The 27947-nt window shown below is 58.1% G+C and overlaps 1 protein-coding gene across 4 annotated transcripts in view; it reads right to left on the bottom strand.

Moving 5' to 3' along the window:
- The window catches only part of HMCN2 (hemicentin 2), a 150687-nt gene that overhangs the window by 23677 nt on the left and 99063 nt on the right, over positions 1–27947 (bottom strand). For all 4 annotated transcript variants that reach the window (XM_073806725.1, XM_073806727.1, XM_073806723.1 and 1 more), the window contains 32 exons: positions 27683–27874; positions 26658–26831; positions 26420–26533; positions 25841–25983; positions 25332–25482; positions 24263–24481; positions 22523–22636; positions 21928–22115; positions 21203–21299; positions 20276–20437; positions 19990–20103; positions 18814–19016; positions 18022–18103; positions 16309–16440; positions 13454–13597; positions 13207–13366; positions 12994–13118; positions 12351–12534; positions 9951–10048; positions 9140–9406; positions 8215–8405; positions 7669–7750; positions 7437–7573; positions 6674–6815; positions 6441–6585; positions 5439–5566; positions 4430–4586; positions 3511–3632; positions 2494–2658; positions 1121–1228; positions 752–886; positions 304–438 (listed from right to left, as the gene is read on the bottom strand). In XM_073806725.1, coding sequence (XP_073662826.1) covers positions 304–438; positions 752–886; positions 1121–1228; positions 2494–2658; positions 3511–3632; positions 4430–4586; positions 5439–5566; positions 6441–6585; positions 6674–6815; positions 7437–7573; positions 7669–7750; positions 8215–8405; positions 9140–9406; positions 9951–10048; positions 12351–12534; positions 12994–13118; positions 13207–13366; positions 13454–13597; positions 16309–16440; positions 18022–18103; positions 18814–19016; positions 19990–20103; positions 20276–20437; positions 21203–21299; positions 21928–22115; positions 22523–22636; positions 24263–24481; positions 25332–25482; positions 25841–25983; positions 26420–26533; positions 26658–26831; positions 27683–27874 — 4710 coding nt within the window. The remainder of the gene's footprint in view (positions 1–303; positions 439–751; positions 887–1120; positions 1229–2493; positions 2659–3510; positions 3633–4429; positions 4587–5438; positions 5567–6440; positions 6586–6673; positions 6816–7436; positions 7574–7668; positions 7751–8214; positions 8406–9139; positions 9407–9950; positions 10049–12350; positions 12535–12993; positions 13119–13206; positions 13367–13453; positions 13598–16308; positions 16441–18021; positions 18104–18813; positions 19017–19989; positions 20104–20275; positions 20438–21202; positions 21300–21927; positions 22116–22522; positions 22637–24262; positions 24482–25331; positions 25483–25840; positions 25984–26419; positions 26534–26657; positions 26832–27682; positions 27875–27947) is intronic.

Genomic DNA, 27947 nt, shown 5'->3' with positions numbered 1-27947 from the left:
GGCTGTTGCTACTGGAAAGCCAAAATGAACAAAGAATGACCAGACTAGTTTCCCCGGAGGGGCCAGAGGAGGCAGAGGGGACCCTGGAGTTACCGTCTGAAGCCAGACCTTGGGTGCAAAATGGGAGTCGTTTTTTTCTTGAATTCTTTCTAGAACCACAAGCCGTGCTGGAGTAGGGGTGGACGTGGGGACATGCCCCGCCCGGGACCAGGGCTGGGCAGAGAAGGGAGGGGCTCTCAGGAGCCTCAAAGCCCCTAGCTCGCTGGGGTCCACTTCAGACTCACCCACACCCCCGGGGCCCACCTTGCACCACCAGCCGAGTCTTCCCCAGGGCACTGCCTGCGCTGTTCTGGGCGACGCAGAAATAGTTCCCAGCATCCTCTGGGCTGACATGGATGATCCGCAGCTGTCCACTGGTTAGGACCTGGGTCCTCACCCCTGGGTTTGGCGGGAAGGAATCGGGGGCCGGTCGCTGGGGCGATAGGACCCCCGAGGAGGGCAGGAAGGCTGCTTGGGCTGTCCTGTCTGACCGGCCGAGTGACCTGCTGTGGCCACAGGGTGACGAGGGGGCAGAGCGAGCACGGAAGCCGGACCCAAACTCCCAGCCCAGCCACCGAGTGCTCAGGCAGAATCAAGGGCTCTGGGGTGCTGAGGGGAGACGGGAGGGCAGGAGGTGAAGCGGGGGCAGGAAGGAGGACCGCAGGCTCATACGGTCATCCTCCCACCCACGCTGGCTGCCAAGGAGACTCACCTGCAGGGACGGTGAGCCCCTCCTTCTGCCAGGTGATGCTCGGCCGGGGGATGCCTGAGGCCTCGCAGGGCAGCAGCACCTCCTCCTCTGCCACCGCCCAGACCACACTGGGTAGTGGCTTTACCACGGGGGAGGCTGCAAAGGAACAGGGCTGCAGAGGTCCCTGGGGACACCGTTAACACCCAGGCCTCTCCCACCAGGGGCCGTCTGAGCACCAGAGAGAGAGGCTGCCAAAGGGAAAAAAGGGTTCCAGAAACGTCGGAAAGGAGGGCACAGGCGGGCTGTTTCTTTTCTCCCAAAGAAGCCTCTAGCCCTCTGCCAGCTTCCCTGCCCCAGGAGCCATGGCTGTCTGGCCTCGGGGACGCTTACCTTGCACGGTGAGGACCACGTGCTTGTGGGCCACGCCGGCGGAGCTGCGGGCCGTGCAGGTGTATCTGCTGGCATGGATGGGGAGGGCCTGCCTGATCTCCAGGGCACCTGTGGACGGGAACAGGGCACAGAGAGGGGTGAGGGGGCCTGGGACAGATGTCCCAGGGGTGGAGCCGGCAGGGCTCTTACACACCCAACCCTGGTGTCTCTGTTACAGGCCACTCAATCTGCCTCCCTGCCCATTTGTAAGCAGCACGGGGGAACCTGGGCCTGCCTCTGCTCCCTGCTCAGACCATTACCATAGGCAAGTCCCTTCTGCTCTCTGGTACTAGTCTCTGGGCCAGGTGTACAATGAGGAATCAGACAGGATGATCTCTAGACCCTTCTGGCTGTGATGTGCCAGGATCTGCCACTACCTGGCCTGGAATCCCTGGACTGCCCGCGCCTGGTTCCACGGGCCCTCACCCTGCTATCCTTGCTGCACTCTGCTCAAAACTTGCCCCTTCCAGGAAGCCTCCCCGGATTGCTGCCTCCTCTGTCCTCCCTTTGCCCTCTCTCCCTCAGCCTTGGCTGCTCAATGAATACCATTTTAACCTTCCCAGACCACAGGCTGCAAGTCAGGTAAGGTGGTTTCTAAACCACCCCCCGTGGACCCCTGAGGGCCTGCTGAGGGGGCAAAGGGAGCGAGGCCCACCTGACTCTGGACCACCCCACAGCCCCCATCCCAGCCTCAGATGGAACCAGAACCTAGCTTCTCTCACGTGTTGGGCTTCCCCATAACCACTTGTCAGAGGAAGTGTTCTATTGCTTTGGAAGAGTTTGAAAACCACAGATCCGGCCAGTGGTTCACAGACTTTAGGATTTCACTAACCAACCAACTAAAAAATACATTTAATTTAGAGAATCCCCCTAAAGTTGCCAGCTTTTTATTTTAACAAGCAAAGACACTTAAAAAATTACCATGTACTATCACCTTAATCTCATAAAAGAAAGGCACTCTCAACACCAAATTATTAAGAAAAGCATTATTTCAGAATAAAGGCCAATCCTTCTAATGAGCTAAAACTAGCTTATGAAAACTCTCACGTCGCTATTATTTTCCTCATTCTGCCATAAGGAGCACCAACGTACCAACTAGCATCAGGGACTGACTGATGGATATCAATACTCTAGTGCGTGGATGGGGACACTGAGGCCTGGGGGGTGGGGTGCGAGGGGGCTCTCCCAGGTCACACAGTGAGCGAACGGCAGAGCCAGGCCAGAACTTTCCATCTTCTCAACCACCAGGCCCCAGCGGGCTGCTTTCACAGCCTCCGCCCGACGCCCCTTAGTGTGCCCTCAGCAGCAGGTCCACGTGGCTCACCCTTCCTTACCCGAAGGTGACACACGGTAGCCGTTCCCCCGCAACCCCAGCTGGGTGCCTGCTTTGCTCCAGGACACAACTGGGGCTGGCACCCCTGTGCTGTGGCACGTGAGGACCACGGACGCCATCATGGTCACGGTGAAGTCTGTCTGGTCGTCGGCAATGGTGGGAGGCACTGAAACGCAAGGCAAGGCTTGAGGCCCTGCTGAGGTCCCCTGGGGAACACACAGCCACGGGGCCAGGTGGACGAGAAGGATACACAGACTACGACACAAGGTGACATCAGTGACGAAGCTCCGGGGAGGGAGGTGCGGCAGTCACATTTCCTCACTCAGATGTGTTTGGCTGGGCGTGTGGGATAGTTACGAACTGCTTTCTATAGATACTAGCCAGGTATCTCAGGGAGCGTTTCACAAGACAAGTGGGCTTGGTGGGGGTACAGAGTGAGGGAGGCCAGAGAAGGTCTCTGGGGCATGTGGCATTTAACCTGAGATTTGAAGGAAGAGCAGATATTGCTTGGGTGAAGGGAAAAGTGTTCAGCAGAGGGAACAGCATGTGCAAAGGCCCCGAGGTAAGGAACAAAAAGTTGAGAGGCATGAATGCAACCCAGAGTGAGGCAGGCCATGGGGTGAGCTGAACCTGGGGGGTCAGCAGGGCTGACCTTCTGGGCCCAGGTGACACCATGCATTCTATCCTGAGGGCGGTGGGAAGCCATGGTGGGAGGGATTTTAACTGGGGTGATGACAAGGTCAGATTTGGGTTCAGAACATTCTGGACTTGGCAGAGGCCTCGCCTACGAGCTCCCACAGGCCAGGAACTGTGCTGGAGTTGGGTTATGTCAGTGTGGGAGGGCAGGATCAGAGAGGGCTTCCTGGAGGCAGTGACCCGGGAAGCACAGAAAGGCTCAGAGGGAAGCCGTGCAGGTCCCTGGAGGCAGAGAGAGCGCCCAGGAGAGGGAGGCACTGTCCCCATCCCGGCCTCCTCATCTGCCCTCGCTGTGAACAGTCACTCCTGAGTGTGAACTCACCGTGAACCATCACCCAGTAGAGCCTGTGGGCCTCGCCCAGTTCATTGCTCGCCACACACTCAAACTGGGCTGAATCCTGAGGGCTGGGGGCTGTGAGGAGCAAGGCGTTGGAGGGCAGGAGCCTGCACAGACAGACGGACGGTTGTCTGCTAAGTGACTGGCTGGGCTGACCTGAAACCAGCCAGCGTGGCCTCCCTACCCGGGGAATTTGGAGGCGAGGGATGTGTTTCATGACTATTTTCCCTGCCTGTAACCGGCCCCTAGCCTCGACTCTAGAAGTTTCTCCTAGAATTTTCTACCTCCCAAGGTCTACCTGTTCAGTTTGTGGGCAATTTTAATGTTTGCCTCTGGGTTTCTCCATAATCCTAAAAATTTCCTACAGTCACCACCTATGATAACTTCTGCAGTAGTAACCATATGCAAAGCCCTGATCAGAACTGCTCGTGTTCACTGAACACCTGCTTAGTCACAAAGCTCCACGATGAGTTGGCACCTAACACAACACATATCTGGTGAATTCATTGGTGAACTGACCTCTTAATACTCCCGGGGATCATTTCAGGGTCAGCTGCATTTGAGAAACGGGGAGACCGAGGCTCCTGCAGGAGCCATGGGTCCAGGCTCAACCGGCATGAACTTGGGCTTCTACGTGGGTTCTTAAATAGTGACTAAAGTGGTTGCAAAGGCCATATATTTTCCATTTGGCTGTATGTCCCAAATGTCCCCACCTCCGACCAGGTATCTTAGTGTAAAGACCCTCCTGGCCCCTTGAAGTCAGGACACAAGTTCTGGTGCTGGCTTTGGTGAGACCTGAGCGCGCCCCTGCCTCAGTTCTGGCCTGGCTCCCCTTCTCTGAGACAGGCACGCCCTTCCCCACCCCAGGCATCTCATGACGCTCCCAGAAGGACCATCTCAGTACCGGTAGGCTCCCTGCTGCAGGCGGAAGTCCAGCTTCTGTCCATCCTTCCACCAGACCACAAGGGGCTTGGGAGAGCCTCTGGCCTCACAGGGCAGTGAGGCGGCGGTGTCAGCAGTCAGGGTCAGGTTGGAGGGGCCAGGGGTGATGGCTGGAGGCTCTGGGGAGAGAACAGTGATCAGGAGACGGGGTGTGGGGTGGGGGCGGGGCGGGGGTCTCTAAGGTAAAGCCCAGGAGCAGGAGATACTCCAACCACCTTCAGCCCATCCCCGAGGAAGCAGGAGCGAGGAGGCAGGAGAAACTCCCCGAGCGGATCTTCCAACGGGTTCCCACAGCTGGGGCGATGGGGCCTTTGACCACCCCTGAGGCTGGCATCCCCCTAACTACACCTCCTTGAATGGGGCCTCCAGGGCGCAACTCCCCGGCAGCCCCACCCAAGGCCAGGGCCCAGCAGCGCAGCCTCCACCGAGGTGATCAATGGGATGGAAGAGCAGATCAGAGCACCTGGCTCAGTGATTCTGAGGGTTCTACAGCTCGTGCATGTTTTCTCATGCAGTAGAATAGCATAGTAGTAAGTGCATATAATGTATGCATGAAGATAAATATGCATCTTTTTTTTTTTTTTTTTTTTTTTTGCGGTACGCGGGCCTCTCACTGCTGTGGCCTCTCCCGTTGCGGAGCACAGGCTCCGGACGCGCAGGCTCAGCGGCCATGGGCCACGGGCCCAGCCGCTCCGCGGCATGTGGGATCTTCCCGGACCGGGGCACGAACCCGCGTCCCCTGCATCGGCAGGCGGACCCTCAACCACTGCGCCACCAGGGAAGCCCCAATATGCATCTTTGAGTGTACATGCTCAAAACTTTTTATTAATAGGATTCATGGTCAAAAATATTTGGAGATCGTTGCTCCTGGCTCCTGACAGCTAAGATGAACCAGAAACTGAGCAGGACCCGGTCCAGACAGGGGGTGGATGCTGAAGGCAAAAAAACCACACCTTCCCTCCTCTACCTACCGAAGACCCGGAGGTCGCGGCCCTGCCGATCGGAACCTGCGGCGTTGGACGCCAGGCAGAGGTAGTGGCCGGCATCCTGGGCGAGGACTGGCTGGATCCTCAGGGAACCCTCAGGCAGAACCTGAAACCTGGAACACAGGGAGGGGTTGCCATGGATACCGGCAGACCAGCAAGTCCCTGGGGAGGAGCTGGACCCCCTGGTAGTGTCTCCAGCTAGACCCTCCCCTTGGTCCCTGGCTTTCTGAGCGAGAGGATGCTGACTCAGGAGTCCTGCATCTGTGAGGCCAAGGTCGGTGGGGGGGTGGGGCGTGGGGCCACAGCCTTGGGCAGTAACCTGCACCACAACCCAGCATCAGAAAGGGTGAGAGGGGCTGCTTCGGGCCTTCCATGCTCCCACCTGGGCCCAGCCTCCCCCCAAGAGCCAGAGGGCAGTGGTACCCCAACCCTTTCTGAGAACAGCCCCTCAATTAGGTCGGAAAACTGCCCTTTCCCAGGGGCCATGTCTGTACTGTGTGACCCCGCCCCTGGCCACAGCCGGTTGGACGGGGGATGGACACATCATGCAGGCTGAGCCAATGGAATTCTCTGCCCTGGGAATTTGGAACTGGGATTCACAGACAGCTCACCAGGGTCTGCAGGTTGTGTGAACACAGCAACTATAACTTGGCTGGGGGTGGGGGGGGGGCGGGGGGAGGTGTGTGTGGGGAGCCGTCCTGCCATGTTCTTAGAGAAAGAAGGTGTAGAAAATTGGTCTGAGAGAGAGAGAGGCATGAAGCCCTCACACACAGAAACAGACTAGCAACCAAGAGTCAAAACTAGAGACAGACAGACAGACAGACAGCCACCAGGGGTTCTCACGCCCTTAACGAATGGGCATGTATGTCCTTGGGTTCTGAGAAGACCCATGTCCTTTCTGCTCCAACTGCCCAGGTGGGCTTCCGTTTACAACCCGTAAAGAGGTACCTGAGCCCCTCCCTGATGCCCTCCCCTACCAGCTCCCACCTGGGGCTCTCAGGATCCAGAGGGATGCCATCCTTCCGCCAGTTCACAAGGGGCGGGGGGGCACCGTCTGCCTTGCAGGACAGCAGAGCCGTCTGGTTCACGGAGGCGTTCACTGCAGGTGGTCCCGGCCGGATGGTGGGCACCGCTGGAGGAGAGGCACAGAGGGGGCGGGTGCTGGGACCCTGTCGCTCTCAGGGAGGGGGGGGCAGGGCGGGTGGGGTGGGGCCACTCACTGTGGACCTCCACGTGGAAGGCCACACTGGTGCTGCCTGCAGCATTGCGGGCTGTGCAGCTGTAGTTGCCACTGTCGGCCGTGCTCAGGGCCTGCAGCTGGAGGAACCTGCCCTGCTCTGGGAACTGGGTGTGGGCATCTGCCTGTAGAGACCCCCAGGGTGGAGAGACCCTCATCAGCGCTGGGCTGGGCCAGGCCAGCCCCCCACGCACCAAGACCAAGGAACCAGCGGGGCCGGACAGTGGTCTCTGCCCCATTCATTCTGGGCCGGCCTGCAGCCCCTGAACTGATGCGCAGCTGAGGACTTTCTGGGGAAATAGGCTCCTTTGGGAGGGAAAGAGCATCTTCCCTGGAGCTCTGCCTGTCGGGCACGTTGCAGGGGGGACCCATGCTCACACTAGGAGCTGGAGCTTCCACCAGATCTACAGTCCTTGGGTCCACAGAAGCAAATTGGCCCCATTTCAGGGGTGAGCGCACAGAACCGCAGTAACTGGCCCCAAGCCACACAGCCACTAAGCACAGCTCAAAGGTACAGCACAGATGTGCATCAGAAGCCCTGGGGTGCAAATCTTAGCCTTGCCTCGGTGTCCCCATCCACAGTATGGGGGTGACAATAGTAACAGGGGTGGAAAAACGTCAGGAGAGCAGGTATGCAAAGGGCCGGCACAGAATAGGCCCTCGGCGCCTGGGATCGAGTCTGGTCAGGGTCTGGGGCCTGAGAGGAACAGAAAGCGGTGCCCCTGGGTCCCCAGCCTGGCACCCACCTGCAGCAGGATGCCATCACGGTGCCACTCGATCTCCGGTGCGGGATCTGCCTCCACCGAGCACTCTAGAACCAGCTGTCCCGGGGCCAGGCCAACCACACCGCGGGGGCCTTGGGGCCCAATGACATTTGGGGGGGCTGGTGAGGTGGGTAGGGAGGACATGAGAGAGGGACCCACCCCTGCAGGTCCCATCCTGCCTCCCTCTCCCGCCCCCACTCTGGCAGCCCCCTACCTTGAACTCTGACCCGGAAGCTCTTCTCGATTTCACCAGCAGGGCTGTGGGCCAGGCAAGTGTACAGCCCAGCGTCACCCACCTGGGGATGGGGCAGGGTGAGCAGCTACCTCCGGCCCCACCCTGCCCACCTCCTGATCTGGTTTCCCTCCTACACAGCTGAGGACCCAGGATTTAGCCTCAGGCCTGCTGAGTCAGCCATCCTGCCTTTCCCACCAACCCCTTCTCCTCTCTGGGATGTTTCTTCCCTATTACTGGCTCACCCTTGCTTTAGGGCTAGGGCAGAGTCTGCCTCCTCCAGGGAGTCCCCCTTGACTGTACCAGTTCTTTTCTGGTGGGGTTAGGGATTTATCTGGTTTCTGCATCAGCCTTGGGTCTAACCTGACTGGGAGCTCCCAAGGGCATGGCCCGGGGCCGGGGTGGGGGGTCCTCTTCACATCCTCATACCCCGAATAAAAGTGGAGCTTGGGCAAACCCTGCCAAGTGCCACTGGGTCCCTCCCCTCCTCTCCCCAGCTTCATGCCACAGCAGGCGGGGCAGCAGCACCTGCACACCCTCCACCCGGAGCCCCCGCCCGGCCCTCTTGCTGTCCTTCGGCCTGTTCAGGGCCTGCCCATCCTTGTGCCACGTGATGCTGGGTTGGGGGGTGCCCCGGGCATCGCAGAGGAGCTCCAAGGGGGTGCCGGGGGTCAGCAATAGCTCTGCAGGCTGGCCTGTGTCCTCGATGTGAGGGGGATCTGCAAGACACCCCGCCCTGGGTCAGCCATGGGGGCCATGGCCAGAACACTAGGATGTGGGGTTCATTCCCCTCCCCCACCATCCAGATGCTGACAGTACATGGGCCTGCAAACAGGAAGCTGGTGATTGTGTTGGAGGGTCCTAAACACGTTGGGCCCATCTGCCTGGGACAATGATTTGCGCTTAAAAACCAACAAGGAGGGCTTCCCTGGTGGTGCAGTGGTTGAGAGTCGCCTGCCGATACAGGGAACACGGGTTCATGCTCCGGTCCGGGAGGATCCCACATGCCGTGGAGCGGCTGCCCGTGAGCCATGGCCGCTGAGCCTGCGCATCCGGAGCCTGTGCTCCGCGACGGGAGAGGCCACAACAGTGAGAGGCCCGCGTACCGCAAAAACAAAAAACAAACCAAAAAAAAACAACAAGGATACAGTATGGAGGGAAACGCATCTTTCCAATAGGGCACACTTGCAAAATCTTGTGCTTCAGACTTAGAGCCCCAAGATTTCGATGGCTTTGTTCCTGCTTTACAAGGTTCCAAGGACAAGACAGAGGGGCACAGCCCCAGGAGAATGAAGTGTCCTGGCCCCCAGCCCCTGCAGCCAGGTCGGCGAGGCCTGCTCCCTAAGCCCCAAGCCTCCAGGGTGCTCACCTCTCTCACCGCCTCCATCGCCCCCCGAGGGCCCCCGTCCCGTCCCTGGCCCAGAGAAGCTGGCGCTGGGGGCAGGTGACCCACCCATCACCGTCAGCCGGAAATGCCGCCTCGCTTCCCCTGCCTCGCTCACGGCCACGCAGGAGTAGATCCCTGAGTCGCCAACTCCCGCTGTCTCCAGCTGTAGGCCAGGCCCCTGTTCCAGGCTCCGGGGCAAAAAGGGTTCCCCATCCTTCATCCACAAAACGAGGGGCAGGGGGCTGCCCCGGGCTTCACAGGGGAGGACCACCGGGGAGCCACGGACCACCGCCACGTCATTCTGGAACTCGACCGGCTCCAGGACAGGGGGCACTGCACAGGGCAAAAGAGTGGGCACGAGCCAACTTATCCAATGCCAGGTGGCCCTCGCCCCTGGACTTTGCACAGACTGTAACTATGGGCCAGAATGCCCTTCTCCTGGACTATTCCTTCTCATCTTCAGTCCTCAGCTTAGACCTCACCTCCTCCAGGAAGTCTTCCCTGAATGCCCGAGGCCAGGTGAGGTGCCCTCCTCTGTGCTCCTGTGGCACCCTCTCCTTACCCTGGTATCACTAGTTGCGTGGAATTTTAATTTTACAGAGCTGTTTCCCTCACCGACTTCCTGGTGTCAGGGCTACCTCTGCTCACTGCCATATTCCAGTGCCTGGCAAGGCCCTGGCACACTAGTGTCCAACAACTACTTGTGAGATCAATGAATGAGTGACCGAATGAATCAGAGACTGAGTATTTGCCCTGCCCTGACATCCCTGAGGGCCAACCCTTGGTTTCACCCAGATGGGCAGAGGGGAGGGGACAAGAGCCTTGATTCTCGTCCCTAAGGCCGAAGGACCCGCTAACCCACTCCCCTGCTCCGTACCGTGCACCTGCAAGGTAAAGTTCCTGTCGGCCACGCCCGCTGGGCTCGAAGCCACACAGGTGAAGATGCCGGAATCTGCCAGCTGCACCTGGGAAATCCTGAAGCCCGAGAGCAAAGGGGGGGGATGAGAGAGAGAGACGGAGTGAGAGAGAGAGACAAGAAGAAAGGGGGGGGAGAGGGGTGGAGAGGGAGAGAGAAAGACAGGGAGAGAGAGGGAAGGAGGGAGAGAGAGAGAGAGAGAGAGAGAGAGAGAGAGGGAGAGAGAAGGAGAGAGAGGGAGAGTCCCCACCTCACCCCCCACCCCTGCTGCCTTCTCTGCCCACCTCACTCTGCAGCCAGACTTCCTGCTTCCCAAATTCTGGAAGCTCCACTGGCCCACCCCCAGACAGCCTGTACTCCCACCCCCTTCTTCTAGACAATTCCTCTCAGCTTTCAGGACTCCCAGACTCGTCTCTACTCACTGTCTCCACTGCCTGAACCCTCACTGTCTCTCAAACCCCCTTTTGCCCCGACCACTCCTCCTGAGCCGCCCTTGTCAACGTCCCCAGTGACACTGAAACGTCTGTTATAACCACCCTAACGCTGGCAGCCCAGGCTCAGTCCACGCTCACTTCCCGGGGCCCGCAGCCCATCCTGGCTTCCAACACCACCTGTTCACTGACAATCTCCAAACATCTACCTCCTAAACCCCTGACGGAGTATCAAATGCCTGGTTTCCATCTTCCCTGTACGTCCAAGAACCTCTCCAACCAACAGGTTGGAACAGAACACCAGTCTCACCCCTCATCTTGCCCCTCCCACTGTGGACCCATCTCAGAAAACAGACTTCAGCCTTCCGGGTTCCCAGATAGAGACCCCAGAGCCTTGCTCAACCCCTCCCCGTCTCTCCGCAAACACCGCCAGCTGGAGCACCTCCACCACGTGGCTCTGATCCAGGCCCCGCCACGTCTCACCTGGCTTGTGGCCGCAGCCCTAAAATGCCCTCCCACTCTGCCCTTGGCCCTACAGCCTGCTGTCCACACTGCAGCCAGAAGGATCGTCTAAAAACCTAAGTCACAACCGCAAAGAAATGAGAGTAGAAGCTCAAACAGATAAGCCAACACCCGTGTTCACAGCAGCATTAATCACAGCTGCTAAAATGTGGAAGCAATCCAAGTGTCCTCGATGGGTGAAAGGATAACGTGTTCTACACATACCAGGCGATATTATTCAGCCTTAAAAATTAGGATGGAAAATTTGACACATGCCACAACATGGATGAAATCATGATGCTGCGTGAAATAAACCAGTCACAGAAGGACAACGATTGCATGATTCCACTTATCTGAGGTACTCAGAATAAGGCAGGTTCACAGACAGAAAGTACAGTGCTGGGTGCCAGGGGCTGGGGAGCGGGTGGGGAATTAGTGTTCGATGGGGCAGAGTCTCCGTTTGGGGAGATGAAAAGGTCTGGAGATGGTGAAGGTTGAACAACGATGTGAATGTACTTGACGCCCCTGAACAGTACACTTAAAAATGGCTAAAATGGTAAATTTTCTATTATGTGTTTTTACCACATACACAAAATTTAAGTCACACCATGATGTGACTTCTCTGCTGAAAACCCTCTCAGGGCTTCCCTTCTCTCCTTAGGAAAGCCCAAGTCTTTTGAAGGACTTACGAGGCCCTGTGTCACCTGACTTCCCCCTTCATAACCGACCCTCCAACTCTGTCTTCGAGAACACACAGCCACACGCCCACCGCAGGGCCTTTGAACCTGCTCTTCCTGACTGGAAGGAATGGAATTCTTCCTGCCATGGAATCCACTCACCTCCCCTTCTCATCGCCTTCCATCTCTGCTCAAGTGTCACCTCATCTGAGTGCCTACTGCTGGCCACCCTAAAATAGCACCCTCCACTGCCACCTCCCATCCCCTCACCCTACTTTATTCTTCTGAGCACACATCCCTTGTGACATGTCACTTTTATATCTGTTTATTTTCCATTCCCCTCCCTCCCCAAAGCTGCAGGAGCAAAGGCTCCATCGTGCTCACTGCTCCATCCCAGTACCTGGAACTGCACCTGGAACAGCAAGCACTCCGTTAAGTGCTGCTGAATGCATGAAGACGTTGCTCAGGCACTTTCTTCCAGAAAGCCTTCCCAGATTTCTTCTACCTGGGGCCAGGCTGAGTTAGGTGCCACCAGATGTCATCACCCGGATCTGTACCTCCCCCACTGGGCTGTGAAAGCCTGAGGTCAGAGGCCCCTTTCATCTCCCACTCTCCCCATCAAAACCCTCTGTATGTTTATGTTACTTTTAGTCTAAAAACCATTCAGACGTGCTTTTAAGCCCAAGCTCCCTGAAGAGTGTATCTGGGGCCTGCCATCCGCTGGCTGGCGGGCAGGGGAGCCGCTCCCTTACCTGAGGGTGCGGCCCGAGCCGTGGAGGTGGGTGCGCTGGGAGAGCGCGAGGGGCAGGCCATCCTTGAGCCAGCTGACCTGGATGCGCGGGGAGCCCCGGACAGGGCACGCCATGGTCACCAGCTCCCCAGGCCTGCTCACCAGGGTCCCTGCGCCCTCTGCCCCCTGCTCGATGGTGGGAGGCACTGGTAGGTGGGCAGAGAGGAAAAACAGGGGCAGTGAGGGGGCCTGGGTGGGGAGGTGGGCTCCTCTCAGGGAAGTCCCAGGAGGTGGCGCCGATACCTCGACTTCTGCCACGTGCAGCCATTGTGTGGCAATCATCACGTGGGTCTCAGGCCCGCGCCCCACCCAGGTGACGATGAAGCCCACTGCCTGGGGGTGTGGGTCTCTCCTTTATCCCGACTCCCCCACTGCGCCCCTGGGCTGTCGCAGTTGTGCCCCTAGTCTGAGGATGGGGCAGAGGCCCGGACAGGTCAGGCTGGCCTGGCTCACGGAGTGGGCACGGCTGGGGCTTCACCAGGGCTCCCGTATCCGGGCCCTGGCACCGCCCTCCAGGTGCCCCAGTGGAGGCCCCACGGCGGCCAGGCTGCTGCCGCCCTGGGACGGTGGGGCGGCCCGGCTCTCCTCGCCCCTCAGCTGCTCACCCAGCACGTTCACGGTGTGCAGCCTGGCGTCCTCACCGGCCGCGTTGTGGGCCACGCAGGTGTAGGCCCCCGAGTCCGAGGCCCTCAGGCCCTTTAGCACCAGGGAGCTGCCCTCCAGGTAGAACCTGCCCCGGGGAGGGAGAGCCGGGAGCAGGTGCGTGAGGGCCTGCGGGCTTGCCTCCTGGGGCGGGGAGGTCCCGGGCTGGGTCTTACCGGAGGTGGGGGCCGGCGCCCTGGCCCAGCGGGCCCCCGTCCTTCAGCCAGGCCACGTCGGGTGGTGGCTGCCCGTTAGCCTCGCAGTCCAGCCGCAGCCCCTGCCCCTCCAGGACGCTGTGCTCCTGCGTGGCGCCCGAGCTCCGGATCCGGGGGGCCACTGTGGCAGAGTGGGTGTGGTGAGGCCCGGGGCGGTGGCTGGGGCTGGCATGGGGGTGGGACACGGGGGGCGCAGGGTGAGACGTACCCAGCACGGCCACCACGAAGTCCTTGCGGGCCTCCGCCAGGGCATTCTCGGCCACACACGTGTAGGTGCCAGCCTGGTCTGGCTGCAAGTGACTCAGCTGGAGGCGGCCCCCCCGGGAGACCACACCACGTGCCACACTGCTTTCTGTGGGACGGAGGGGTGTGGCAGGACCTCACCTGCTCAGACCCACCGCCCCAGCTGCCACCACTGGGCCCAGACAGAGAAGTCTCGTGACTCCCGCAGAGGGCGCCTGACCCCCACACTCAGGCTGGAAAGACCCTGGGAACCCTTGAATCACCCAGCCCTTTCCTAGGCTCATAGGGAAACTGAGGCCCAGATGTGGGCCCAGATGTGGGCAGGGCCTCTAGCCATTTACGTCACGGCCTTCCGCAGCCTGGACTCCTTTGATTGCTCTGGTCCTTACAACCAACCCCTCCCTACTTCCCTCACTGGGGACATTTCTTCCCAAGGGACCCCACTCCCTTTATTTTTTTATTTTTATTTATTTTTCTGGCCATGCCATGTGGCAGGCAGGATCCTAGTTCCCCGACCAGGGATCGAACCCGTGCCTCCTGCATTGGGAGCTCGGCATCTTAACCACTGGACAGTCAGGGAAGTGGCCCCCCGCCACTCCCTTTAGAGTCCAGGACTTGCTCCTCTTCCTGTGGACGCTCAGGCCCAGCCCTCATCTCCCACCCTCCTTCCAACCTTTCCCTCCCCGCACTGATCAAGGTGAACCAGCCACTCACTGACTCCAACGTAAGTCCAGTGTGGGGCTTCCCCTGGGCCTCTGCTCAAGCTGCACCCCTCCCCCAGCCTAGAATGCCTCCCCCTCGTGTTCTCCAGCAGCACCTCTGCCCCAAAGCCTTCTCTAACTGCACCAGTCCAGACTGGTCTGCCCTCCCCCAGATCCTCATCTGTCCAGCCAGTCTTTCAACACAAAATGTATTGAGCAACTCCTACGTGTCCAACAGCGAGAGAGCTCGGGAATCAAAGATGAGTGAAACGTGGTCCCTGTCCTCAAGGAGTTCAAAATACATCAGAGACAGCGACACAGGTACAATCCTGTGTGCCCAGCCCTGTGAAACCCTGACGGAGCATGGAGAGACCAGGCCAGGCTTCTGGAGGAGGTGAGTCTCAGCTGAGACCTGAAGGTGAGTCTGAATCAGCCAGGTGAAAGTGGAGGTGGTCCGGGGAGCCTGGGATGAGCATTTCAGGGAGGAAACAGTGCGTGCCAAGAGCTGGAGCCGAGAGAGAACACGGTCCACAGCAATTCCACTCCCAGGTATATATCAAAGAGGAAGGACAGCAAACGCCACACAAACACCTGTACACAAACGTTCACGGCACCCTATCCACCATAGCCAAAAGGTGGAAACAACACAAATGTCCATCAGCTGGTGGACGGATAAACAGAACATGATATATCTACACAGTGGAACGTTCAGCCATAAAAAAGAAAGAAACAAATTAACTTAAAAAAGGAATGAAGAACTGACACATACTACAACACGGATGAACCTTGAAGACACGATGCTAAGTGGAAGGAGCCAGTCACAAGAGGTCACGTGTTGTATGATTCCACGTGTTATATGAATTGTCCAGAACGGGCAAGTCTATAGAGACAGAAAGTAGGTTAGTGGCTGCCTAAGGCCGGGGCGGCTGGGAGTGAAGGCGATGGGTAAGGGATTTCGCTTGGGGTGATAAAGATGTTCCCAAATTATAAACAACAAGGTTCTACTGTAGAGCACAGGGAACTATATTCAATATCCTATGATAAACCATTATGGAAAAGAATATAAAAAGAACGAATATATGTAAAGCTGAATCACTTTGCTATACAGCAGAATTTACACAACATTGTAAATCAACTATATTTCAATTTTTTAAAAAAGAAAATATACAGTTGGAAAAAAAATGTTCCAGAGTTGATTGTGGGGATGGTCTGTGATCATACAAAAAAGAATTGATTTAGATGCTTTCATTGGGTAAATTGTAGAGTATGTGAATTACATCTCAATAAGGCTGTTATTGAGAAAGAGAAAGACAGAGACAGACAGACAGACATAGGCATATGCAAGGAGTCAAGAGCAGCTGGGTCTGTCTGGAGCACGCAGCAGGGCAGGGAGAGGGGGGCTGGCCCCAGCCCCGAAGGGCCTCCTGGGCTGTGGTTCTGAGGACTCCAGGCACGAAAGGATTTTCAGTTTCAACAGACAACTGACCCACTCAGAGCTGCACTTTGTGATCCCTTCTGCCCCGGTGGAGCCTGCATTGGAGGCATGGAGGAGACCCGAGAGACCAGTGTAGGGGCTGCTGCCCTCACCCAGGGGTGTGGACAGTGGTGGCTGGAACGGGACAGGCTATGGATGGAGAGCAGTGCTGGCACCAGAGGCATTTATGTTGACAAGACGAGGTGTCTACTGACCGATGGGTGGGTGGGTCGGGGGAGAGGAAGAGAGCGGGGCAAGGTTGAAGGCCTGGATGGGGGTGACCGACCGCTGGGCCGAATGGAGCTGAGTTACTGGAGAAGGAGCAGCTTCGGGGCCAAGGCCAGGCCCAGGGTCGGGCCAGCTAGACCCTCAGCACACACTCTGCATTTCTGTCCCGTGGGAGCTGACTATGGACACAAACACAAGAAGCCACTGAGCCCCCACTCAGATGGTTCTCAGTGTTGGGATTTCAAGGCCAACAGGGTTGAAAGACAAATCGGGGGGGATGGGACCAACAGGGCACTGCCAGCTTTTGATTTTGCCAAGTAAGAACCGTTAACAACCAACTACCCCTTCTGTTTTCACTGCCATTTCATTAAATAAAGGACCACTTGGCGCCAACAAGGTAAGGACTAATGCACTCACCAACAGGCATTCTGTCTTTCAGCCAGGTAACACTAGGTGCTGGGACTGCAGTCACGTCACAGCTCAGGACCAGGGGGCTTCCAGCCACCTGACTCACGGTCTCCGTCTTGGGGTTCTCAAACGTTGGGGCCACTGCAGGAGAGAAGCCAGATTCCCAGAATCCTAAGACCCTGCCTCCTGCTTCCTTCCTTTCAGGCAGATCAGGGATGCCCGAGAAGCCCTTCCCTGTGGTTAGGAGTTGACATTTTATGCCTTGCCATTGATGATGATATGAGTTGGTTTATTCGCAAATGTAAATACAACCAGCAGCTGGCTATTTCAAAACATTTACAAAGCAGAGCCCAGGCGGGGACCACTTAGCCCAAGGATGGTAAATTTCATGGCTATTGAACCAGCAGACCTTAGACTATGCCAGGGCAGACATCACTAATTGATCCCAACACTCTCTGCTGCTCAGCCAGGATGAAGTCGTGCATCCCAGGTAGCCACTACCAGTGGAAAAGAGATAGCTGTGCTCAGGATGAAACATCTTCTCCCTCAAGGACCAGACATTCCTCCCTTCCCCACTGTTCATTAAGGTGGCCACCAGGAGAAGAAGCTATGGGCTTTGAGCAGCAGACCTGGTGTCAATAATTTTCAACACTGGTACTCAATATGGCTCAGGGTTGAATCCATCCACTGTCCCCCTTTTGGAGAGGCTACAGGGTTTGGCATGTGCAGCAGACAGCTGGTGTCCCCACAAGCTGTCCATCCCATCTTGCACAGGGTCACTCAGGTAGAAACTACATTTCCCAGTCTCCCCTGCAGCCTGCTGTGGCCAGCTGTCAAAGTTCTCACTCATGGGATACAAGCACAGGGGACAGATGCAACTTCTGCATCACCCACTTAAAATAAAAATGCTTGCCCTCTACGTCTGCTCATTTCTGCTTCGTGGGCTGGGACAGGATGCGACATGGACAGGGACAACCCCCAGGGGATGGGAGATCAACAGGATGGAAGGATCCTGGTCCCTAAATTACCACTTGGTAGGTACAGATCTACCCTCCAGCCTAGACACTCACCTCTGGGCTTTTGGATGACAGAGGTAAACGTCTCTCTTACTTGATGCACCGTATTTTGGGGTCTTTTTGTTACCCAGCTGAGTCTATTCCCTAACCGACACAATAGCTGATCCTGAGGAAATCTGGCCAAGCCTTCATCCCTTGCTTCCCTAGGCAGCTCCAACAGGCTCTCCCTCATCCCCAGCTTGAGCTACACCCAATGAAATGCCATCTATGTTCCATTCTTGGGCTTCTGGGGCAGGCCCCTCAGGGCTCAGGCGGGGGTGACATGGCCCCTGCACTCCGAGGGTCTGATCTCTTAGGGCTCCTGTCCCAGTGCTTCCACACCGGGCCCCGGGCCCAGCACTTTCTAGACACAGTCATGGCAGACCACAGATGGAGGACTTCCTGGGTGCCACACAGGCAGGTACCACGTTTAGCTCCTTTCACTGAAGATAAAGCTGAGGCTAAGGGGTAAAGTCACTCTACTGAGTCCCACAGAGCAAGTCATTGGCAGAGTCCTATTTGGATCCTGGTCTTTTCAGTTCCAGATCTTGTGCCCTAAACACTCAGCCACACCTTCCCTTTCCAGCTGTGGCCCTTCCCATCCTTGGCAACTCCCTGTGCTGCTAGGGGTACCGCAGCGACGCTGGCAGCCTGGTGCCCGGCTTACCCTGGACCGTGAGGGTGAAGGTCCGCACGGCCTCCCCGGCTGTATTGTTGACTCTACAGCTGTATAAACCTTTATCCGACACCTGGGACGGAGAGAGCACATGAAGACAGTGTGCGGCTGCAGTGGGGATACCTACGGCTCCCCCAAAACATCCAGGTCCCAGAACCTTCCACAGCAGGAACTCCCCAAATATGCTGGTCCTGCCTGGGAAGCCAAAGGGGAGATGGGACCCTCTGGCCTTTCCCAAGAGCCTTAAGATGCAGGAGGGTCGATGGAAGGTGAGTGCACAGGATGCAGACCCCACCCTTCCCTGGGGCTGCACGTCTGTCTGTGGAGCCTGGAGGAGAAGGTTCCCTCACTGTGGGGATGGCGCTGAGTCAGGAGACGGAACCCAGGTGCAATTCGAGAGGAGCAGCAAATGTTCATCTAAAGAACACTTGTGAGTGTCTAATCCATCCCAGGGAGGGGCGTGGGCAGGTGGAACAGACTCCCAGGAAGTCACAACCAGAGGGGCCTGCAAAGGCTTCTGGATTCTGGGGCAACAGGCAGGCGGATCTGCTCCAAGTGATTCTGTGAGTCAGTGTGGAGCCCGATCTGCGGCCCCGTGCTCTTCCCACGTCTCCCACCCCGGACGCTGCTCATCATCTTGGATTGGGATCCTGCAGGCCAAGGAGGCAGCAGCCCCCCCATCTTGCCACCCAGCTGCCCCCCATGCCCACCCTCGGCTCCCCAGGACCAGGAGGTGACATTCCCAGGGCTTCCCGCGGCTGCCCGCACCACCAGACATCTCACCTGGGTGTCCTGGATCTCCAGCCTCTGCCCACCCAGCAGAGCTTGGGTCCTCTGTGCCAGGACCAGGGGCTGCCCGTCCTTGTGCCAGGTCACGGTTGGCTCGGGAAGTGAGTCTGCCTCGCAGCTCAGGACGGCCTTGTCCCCCGCCTTCACCAGGACCACACCCTGGGGGCCACTGGAAGCCTGCCTGAAGGTTGGGGGAACTGGGGAAGGAGATGAGCTGAGTGAGGGGCGTGGCCTTCCCCGTGTCCTCCCTGGCCCCAGCCGCAGGCTAACAGCCTATGGAGAGACAAGGTCACGCAGTGGACCCCACCGCAGGGGATGGCACAGACCCAGGGAGCTGGAAGAAGAGAAGCCAGGCCAGCATGCCAAGGGCCCGCTGGGTGACCTGGGAAAAGCCTCTTGCCCTCTCTGGGTTCAGCCTCCCAGGTGGGGGAGATGCTACGACAACCCTCCTAGGCTCTTTCCTACACAGGGCAGGCCCCAGCTAGGTTAGGGCCCTCCATGCGGGTCCACAGGCCCATGTCCCTCCAGCAAACCAGTGCAGAAGCTCCCACCCCAGCTGTGAGCCCACAAGACCTGGCACGGTGCCGGGCGCACAGTAGGTGAACAGGCACAAATGAATGAACCTGCCCCAGGGCTTGAAAGAACCCTCCAGGGAGTGCTGGCTCATGACATCTTGGGCCAGCTTTTCCCCAAGAGGATTCAGAAGACCAGAAGCCCCCCAGAAGGTTCCATGCGGAGAACTTCGTGATCCATCAGGCTTGGGAAGGGCCCTTCCTGGACCAGCTCTGGCTGTTATCCTGCTGTCCCCTCCTCAGCTTCACAGCTCACGGGGCACCAGGCACTGGGCTAAGGGCTCACATACCATCATCTTACCCTTATACCAACTATCACCTTACAGCTGAGAGACCCAAGGCTCAGGGAGGGGAAGTGACTTGCCCAAGGTCACAGAGCAAATAAGTGGACAGCTGAGTTTCAAACCCAAGCATGTCCAAACGCTAAAAACTAGGATCTTAACCACCACGCCCCCCTGATACCACTGCAGCAGAGGGCACAGGGCATCCCAGGCTCCCCCAGGGCCGGCTGCCCCTCTCCTGGCTGTGCTGTCTGAGGGTGTGAGGGCTGATTGAAGGAGTGGGGGACAGTGCAGGTGGGGGGACAGACAGGACATACCCAGCACGCTAAGCTGCACCAGCTTTTGGTCCCGGCCGGCGGCATTGAGGGCCTCACACATGTACATTCCAGAGTCCGACGGCTGTGCCCGAGACAGCTGCAGCGTGTGGGTGCCTGCCGGGGTGGGGGAGATGCCCCTGGTACCAGCGAACAGGTCCCAGCCCCCAGCCCCCACGCCCACAGCCCTAAAGCCCTCCCCGACATCCAGTCCCGTCCCAGGTTTGGGGAGGCAGCTCTGCTTTCCCACAGAGCCTCAGAGCTGGGTCCCCAGCCTCAGTTCACTCACCAGGCAGGAGGAAGACTTCTTCTCCCATGGAGAGGGCCCGGCTGTCCTTGTACCACGTGACTTCAGGGCTCGGGTGAGCGCGGACCTCGCATGGGAAGGAGACGCTGCTGTTGAGGATGGCGGTGACCTGCTCCGAGTTCAGACCCGCGATTCGTGGTGGGACTGTCCCCGCGGCCACCAGGATAAAGAAAGACACATGACGACGCATACCGGCAGGGAGCGGATGGCCACAGAGTGAGACACAGGGCCTTCACTAGCTCCTGGAGCTTCAAACCTCACTGTGCAGCAGCTCCTATCTGTCATAACCATCTTACAGATGCGAACACGGGGGCTTAGAGATCAGAGAGGGAGAGTCACTTTTCCAAGGTCACTCAGCTGCTCAGTGGCAGAGCCAGAATATCAGTTCAGGTTTGAGTCCTAGACCTTGAGTAATACCATCATCCCTCCGCCCCGAGGCCACAGCTGCCCCACATCTGGAGGCAGAGCTCATGGCCACTGAGGTGTATATGTGTCACAAGAATGCAGAGGTGGAGAGGGCCGACCGACTCCAGGGCGGGGAGACCCCCACTGGGTGACATCTCTGAGTCTGTTTCCACAGCCCTAAAATTGGGCTAACCTCTCAGCTATGAGTCCGGGGAAAGTACTCAGCCCCACGCCAGGTAAATGTACAATCATGGTGCTGTAAGGCCTCAGAAGATCCATTCTTCTGGCAGCCCCCGAAGCTGCTTAAAATTATCTAGTGATCAGGGTCCCCCACATGCGCTCCTGGGGTACGGCTGGCACTGGCCCAGAGCACCAGGACACTGGAAGGACCGAGGCGCTGTGTCTCCCTGCACGGTGAGTCCGCGGAGCGCGTGGGGCAGACCCAGAGCACCAGCCCCTCCTCAGCTGGGGAACCCAGCGGGCTTCCTGCTCAGCCCAGCTCACCTTGCACCCTGAGGGTGAAGAGCTTCTCCGCGGAGCCCGCCGGGTTCTCGGCCACACACATGTAGCTGGCAGCGTCAGCCACCTCTGCCGTGGACACCTGTGGGCGCATGCCACCGGCCGGATGGCTCTGGGTCCCACCGGGAACTAGTGTGAGGGTTCCTCCCACCCATTCCAGGCACGGCAGGGACCAGGAAAACCACCTTTGCCTACACGGAGCAATGCTTAGGGGCTCACCCCACAGCCATCTAGGGCTTTCTGTGACACCTGGGGGCATGCGAAGCAGACGGATGATTCCCTGTAGTAAACTAGATGGTGACAACAGTCCCCTCCCCCAGCCCCGAGGAGGGTGCTGTGTGCTGTGTTGGACTCCAGGGGTGCCGTGGGGCTGTGTCTGGACACTGGGTGGCCGAGGAGCTGCCCGAGGTCCTAGGTGCTGGGCACAGCTCTGTAAGCGTCCAATGGCACTCCCGAGGACGGCTGCCCTGTGCCGTGCTGGGCTCCAAGTGTGGCACGCCTGTGCGTCCTTTTCAGGTGCCATGCGTAGCCCAGCAAGGCTGCTCACATACGATTATCTGGTGGGCTGAATTAAATCCCAGGGGCTCCAACGTGGTTTCAGGTAAAGAGCCTCATTTGGCCCAGAGAGTGGTCAGCTCATCGGTCCTCAGACAAGCAGCGCTGCGTCGCAGCAGCCGCTGCCTTCAGCCCAAGCAGGGGGTCGCCCTGACCTGCAACACTTGCCCGTCCTCCAGGACCTGCAGCCACGGGCTTGGGGAGAAAGGCAGCCCGTTCTGGAGCCACGAGATGGTGGGCACAGGGTTGCCCAGGGCCGGGCACTGTAGGCTGACGGTGCTGCTGGCGTTGACAGTCACCTCCTCCACCAGCTCCTCTGTGGCACCCGGGATCACAGGTGGGGCTGGGTCGGGGGGAGAAGAGGGTGAAGAGCGGGCAGCCTCCCTGGGAAAGGTCCCTGGGGGGGCGGGCATCGAGGCAAGAACACCGCTTGGTGCCGGGCACTGGCTGGGGCTCCTTGAACCCTGCCCACCAAGCGCTCCCAGGCCCTGCCGCAGCTAAGGAATCTGGGGCACAGAGAGGGCTGTGACTTGCTCAAGGTCACACAGCTAGGAAGCAGCTCACTTGCAATTTGAATCCAGTCCTGTCTGGTTTCAGAGCCCAAGCTCGTAACCCCTACCTTACCAACCTCCGAGTACAGTAGGACTGAACATGCTCTCTACTTGGACCCCCTTTGGGAGGGGGCCCCTCATGGGACCTGTAGCCATGAGCCCACGCCGCGCCCGCCCGCCCCCAGGCCGGGCCACTCACTCAGCACCAGCAGCTGGTAGTGCAGCCAGTCCGCGCCCACCTCATTGGAGGCCTTGCAAGAGTACCTCCCGGCATCTTCCGCACGCACCAGGGGGATCTGCAGGACCCGGCCTCCTGCGGGGACGTGGGGACAGAGGCCTGAGCCAGGGCGAGGAAACCCGCTCTTCCCCCTGGAGGGGACCTGGGACACATCACTTCCCCCGCGGCCACTCCCGCTCCCCCACCTCATCTGTGAAACGCAGAGAATCGCCTGCTCTGCTCAGGTCACGGGTCAAGGGGATCAAATAAAGTGCAGTGGCAGCGTACTCTGTGCCAGGTCCTGGGCCGAGCATTTCCCTGGCCTCTGACTCCATGTGCTGTTACTACTCCCATCTTACAGATGGAAAAACTGAGGCTCCCAGAAAAGAGTGCCCAGCAGTGCTGAGCCCAGCTCCTCACTGAAGGCAGAGGGAAGGGGCAGAGAGCTTGGCAAATGTCGGCAGAGGCTCTCAGGAGGCGGCAGTGGTTGGGCGTGGGGGCAACTGGGGTGCATCACCTGGGACCCTCTGTGCACAAGAGCCAGCCAGGGCCAGAGCCTGGCATCTGTGGGACTGGAGCTGGTCTCTAGTGGAAGCTGGGCTAGGGTCGCTGTGTGCTCAGGACTCTGGGTTGGGGGATCTCTGACCCAGGATGTGGTGGGCTGTGAGCAGGGTTAGAACCAGGGGCTCACTATGTGCAGAGCCAGGAGACAGCACCCGGGATTTGGGGAGGCAGCGGCCACGGCTGGGGGAGGGGTCACTCGATACATGAGGTTAATCTGTGATCAGGGCCAGAATTAAAGTCAGCTGTGACTGTGACCACTGTGTACCCAGGATTAGGGGTCAGTGGCCAGGGTCAGAGGCCAATCAGCATGTGACTGAGCTCACTGCATCCCTAGGTCAGAGGGCAGTACCAGGTTAAAGGTCAATCGAGCTTTCCGTAAGCATTGCCTCTCCCAGATCTCCAAGGGGCAACCTTCTTCTGCAAGTACCAAAGTACAAACCCTGGAATGACCCTGTTCATCCTGCAGCCCACATCATCCCCCTCTGCTGGACAGCGCCACAACTGGCCCAAGCCTGGCAGGACCAGGCAGGACCCGGCAGGACCCCATCCGGGCTCTGTGTCTCGAATACCTCCCAGTTGTGGGCCATCCTAGGGAAGCCAGGCATTTCTAAGTCCCATCCCCGGAGGCTTTTAATTCAAAGTCATCCACAAAAAACTATTCTGAAATAAAGCAGTTGTTTACAAAAATTAAATAACCTTGAAGAAATATTTAGAGTTGTAAGAAGAAATTTAAAAGGTCACATAAGCCATGAGCTTGGACTCTGGGTGGTCATCAGAGCCCAGGGAGAGATTCTTCAGCATTTGGGATCACAAGGTCTTAATAAAGGAACCGGCCACACCTCCAGAGAAAGGGGCCAGGACATTACAGATGTTGAAGCCCAGAGGTGGGCACGGCCGAGATGAGAACCTCTGTTCTAAAAACCAGAGGCAGAAAGGGACCCCATTCTAGCCTTCAAACTGGTAAAGAACTTCTAGCCCCGGTTTACAAAAGGCAGCTAAGGTCCAGAGTGGTCACGTGCCCTGCCCGGGGTCACACAGCAAGCAGCACACAGGAGAGCTCAAGGACTTACAGAAAGGCAGAGGAGACCAGCTCTGATGTGGGTGTGACCCTGGTGCCTGCCTGCAAATGCCCTGCTTCTCTCTGCAGCCCTGGCCTACCTTGCAGAACAGACACCCCATCTGTGGCCGAGAGGGGCTGGTCTTCCCTGTACCAGGTGAGCTCCGGGGGTGGGACCGCGTTGGTGTCACAGTACAGGTAGGCGGGGTTGTTCTCCACGATCTCCCGGTATTCCGTCACCCCACCCCGGGCCTCTTCCTCTCGGGACAGGGTCTCAAAGGCTGCACCGGCATCTCCCACCTTCTGGAACATGGGGGGTACTGGGGAGTGGGGGACAAAGCCATTAGGACCCATAGCTGAGGGACGGGGATGAACCGCTCAAAGAGATTCCTGTCCCAGCCCCTCCCCAGGCACAGAAATTCCACTGTTTGAGCCAAATCCTTCAGTCAAGGCAGTTTTTGTTAGTTTGTTTGTTTGTTTTGTTTGTTTGTTTGTTTTGCGGTATGGGCCTCTCACTGTTGTGGCCTCTCCCGTTGCGGAGCACAGGCTCCGGACGCGCAGGCTCAGCGGCCATGGCTCACAGGCCCAGCCGCTCCGCGGCAAGTGGGATCTTCCTGGACCGGGGCACGAACCAGTGTCCCCTGCATCGGCAGGCAGACTCTCAACCACTGTGCCACCAGGGAAGCCCCAAGGCAGTTTTAAAATTCACTCATTGCTTCAACCAGTGTTTACTGAGCAACTACTATGCTGGGCACTAGGATAAGTTTCCTCTCTCTGGAGCTCGTGTCTAGTGGACTCAGGCTTGTGACGCGCTGGTATTTCTCAGAGGAGAATGCCAGATTCTAAGTGTTAGCCAGAGTGTATGCCTTGGAGCACAGAGGACCCTCATCACCGGCTTTTTGAACTGGGGGAGCCCTCAAGGTCACCTGATTTGATCACCCACATTTTACAAAGGTAAAACCAAGGCCTGGGGAGCAACAATGTCCTTGTCACAAGGTCAGTTCATGAAAGAGCCCAGGCCGGGGGCTTGGGGGCCACACATACAGACAGCGATAAGAACAGAGCCCTCCCACCAGGCCACCCCAGAAGCACTGACACTCCCCACACCCAGCCATGTGGCCTCGCAGTCCTACTGGCCCACGCCCCACCCCTCCCTGTGGCCCTACACACCCTGGATGAGCACGTTGAAGTCCTGGTCATCCTCACCAACCACATTGGTGGCCATGCACACGTATCGCCCAGAATCCGAGACTTGCGTGGGCTGGATCTGGAGTAGCTGTCCTTCACCAAGGATGTGGACACGCTGGTTGGGGGTCACGGGCTGAGGGTGGAAAGAGGGGAAACAGACATCAGAAATGAGGGGCAGAAAGCCCCCAGCCGAGTGTACTTCTATTTTCACACAATTTTTGGAATACAACATAAAGTGATAAGAACATCCCGACAATTTTGTAACACCAAATCCATACAACTTAAAAATTAGAAGAGAATTTAGCGAGGGTTTAATGTTCGTGAGACTTGTTTCCTATAAAGAGTTGAATTTCTTATTAAAATACAAAGGGTGGGGTGGGGCCCAGGCCAGCTCTGGGGCCTGATGCCTTGACTGCCTTTTCTGGAAGCTTCCAAGCAGAAGAGGGGGACCAGACTGAGAGCCTGAGGCCGCCAGGGTGTCCCGGGCTCACCCGTCCGTCTTTGTACCAGCTGATGGTGGGTGGGGGCGTGGCCCAGCACTCGCACTCCAGGGTCAAGGTACTATTGACCTTGGACTTCACTTCCTTCACGACGACCTCCCCGGAGGGGTCATCTTTGGAGATGGAAGGGGGAACTGAAAACCACAAAGCAGTCTGAGGAGCAGGCCCGCAGAAGAGGTGCTGAGACCCTGCGCTCCCCCTGGCCCCAGGTCTGTCCCAGAAACGGGGTGTTGGCTCTCTGAGAGTGGAGGGACTCTGGAAACCCACCCGCTCCTGGGGAGAGATGGTTACGAGACAGGTCAGGTCTGAGGTGGGGGGATTCCTGGGGTGACCTCTGGGAGCTCTCTTGGGGGTACCAGGTCTCAAGTTGTGGGGTCTCTGGTTGTACCACAGTGTGAGTGGCAGAAGGAAGCCAGGACTGGCGTGGCTCTGGGCGTCCACGTGGCCCAAGTCCTAGCTCACTGGTTCCCTCCTCCTAGGTCCTCGGCCCTAAAATGACTGAGCCGGCCCTGGCTGGCCAGTGACCATCAGAGGGCACCCGACTGGTGCCCTGGAGGGTCCCTGACTCACTGAGGACTTCCACGTGGTAGTTCTTCATGGCCTCGCCAAGCTCATTGGTGACCACGCAGGTGTACTGGCCCGCGTCTTCCTTCTGGGCGTTCAGGATCTGCAGCCCGTGGGTGCCTGCTTGGGGGGCGGGGGGCAGCGGGCCACCCCCAGGCATTCACTTAGGCTCCCTTCCTCTGACCCAGCCCGATGACGTGTCACCTGCCCCCTGTCTCCCTCCTCTCCACCCCGAGGGCATCACCTGGGAGCAGCTGGACGTTGTTCAAGCCCTCAAACGGGGCCCCATCCTTCATCCAGGTGATGGTGGGGGAGGGAAAGGCCAGCGCCTCGCAGATCAGGGAGACGGGGTTGTTGATGGTCACGGTCACCTCCTCGTCAGCACCGTCCTCGCTCACTCCCAGGATGGTGGGAACCACTGCGGTGGGGCAGGGAGTGTGCTCGTGAACGGAGATCCCCCACCCTGGGCCCAAGGACCCAGAAGAGCCTCAGACCCTGGTGCCTGGCTTTTGCTACTTGCATCGCACAGAGGGGAAACTGAGGCTCAGAGGAGCCACGCATCGTGTGGCCACGCTTGAATTCAGGCCTGGGCGACCCAGAGCCCAGGCTCCCCATCACTAAGCAACACCACAGGGGAAGCTGGTCAGTTGTGCCTCAGTTTCCCCAATAGTCTCTTAACATCCAGAATCTGCTCATTTAACCAGAGCCTTCTCAATTCTGTTTGTGGTTCCAATTGTTACCACTCTCTGAGCTGAGGTGGGGATGGAGTTTCACTCCCTGCTGGGTAGAATAGCTCTGCTTTCATTGGTCTCCACATTTTCTCTTTCAGCTCTCGCTGGGGACCCCCCCTTTTACCAACAGCATTTTAAGAAACAGATCTGTGCTCCTCTCAACTTCTAGACCCCCGTTTCTCCTAACGAGACAGTTCATGCTGATGGCCCTTGGGAGACTGCCTGCCTGGGTGTGAGCCCCGACCCTGGGGCCTGGAGTCTTGTCACCTCTCTAAGCCTCAGGGCTTCACTGTTGACATGGGGACAAGCACATCTCCCACCTCCTAGGGTTGTTGAAAAGATTCAGCTAATCAGGCCTGTCCAAACGCCTGGCCCATGGTAGAGGTTCAGCCTATAGGGCTGTTATTATTATTGTTGTTGTTGTTGACGTGGAAGAAAAAATAGTAAAGTGCTTTGTGGGAAGCTGTCTGTAAGGAGCTGGTCACCTTGGTACCAGCCTGCCGGCACCGATGGCGGCCAGAAGATGCTTAGCACTCACCCAGGACGCTAAGCTGGAAATGTTTGGTCTTCTCTCCTATGCCGTTGGCCGCAATACAGGAGTAGTGGCCTGCACTAGACAGGTTGGCCTGGAGGACCTGCAGGAGGGCTCCATCTGGAGAGATGCGGTGGGCATCTCCGCCAGCCAGGGGCCTGCCATCTTTGAACCATGTGACCTTGGGCTGTGGGTGGCCTGTATGCAGAGGGGAGAGGCAAGTGAAATGCTTCAAACAAGAGGTCAGAGGCTGCTCCAAGATGGGTTAGGG

Source organism: Tursiops truncatus, chromosome 6 (genome assembly GCF_011762595.2).
Source record: "Tursiops truncatus isolate mTurTru1 chromosome 6, mTurTru1.mat.Y, whole genome shotgun sequence".
NCBI classification, from domain to species: Eukaryota; Metazoa; Chordata; class Mammalia; order Artiodactyla; family Delphinidae; genus Tursiops; species Tursiops truncatus.
This window is presented reverse-complemented; position numbering and strand designations above follow the sequence as displayed.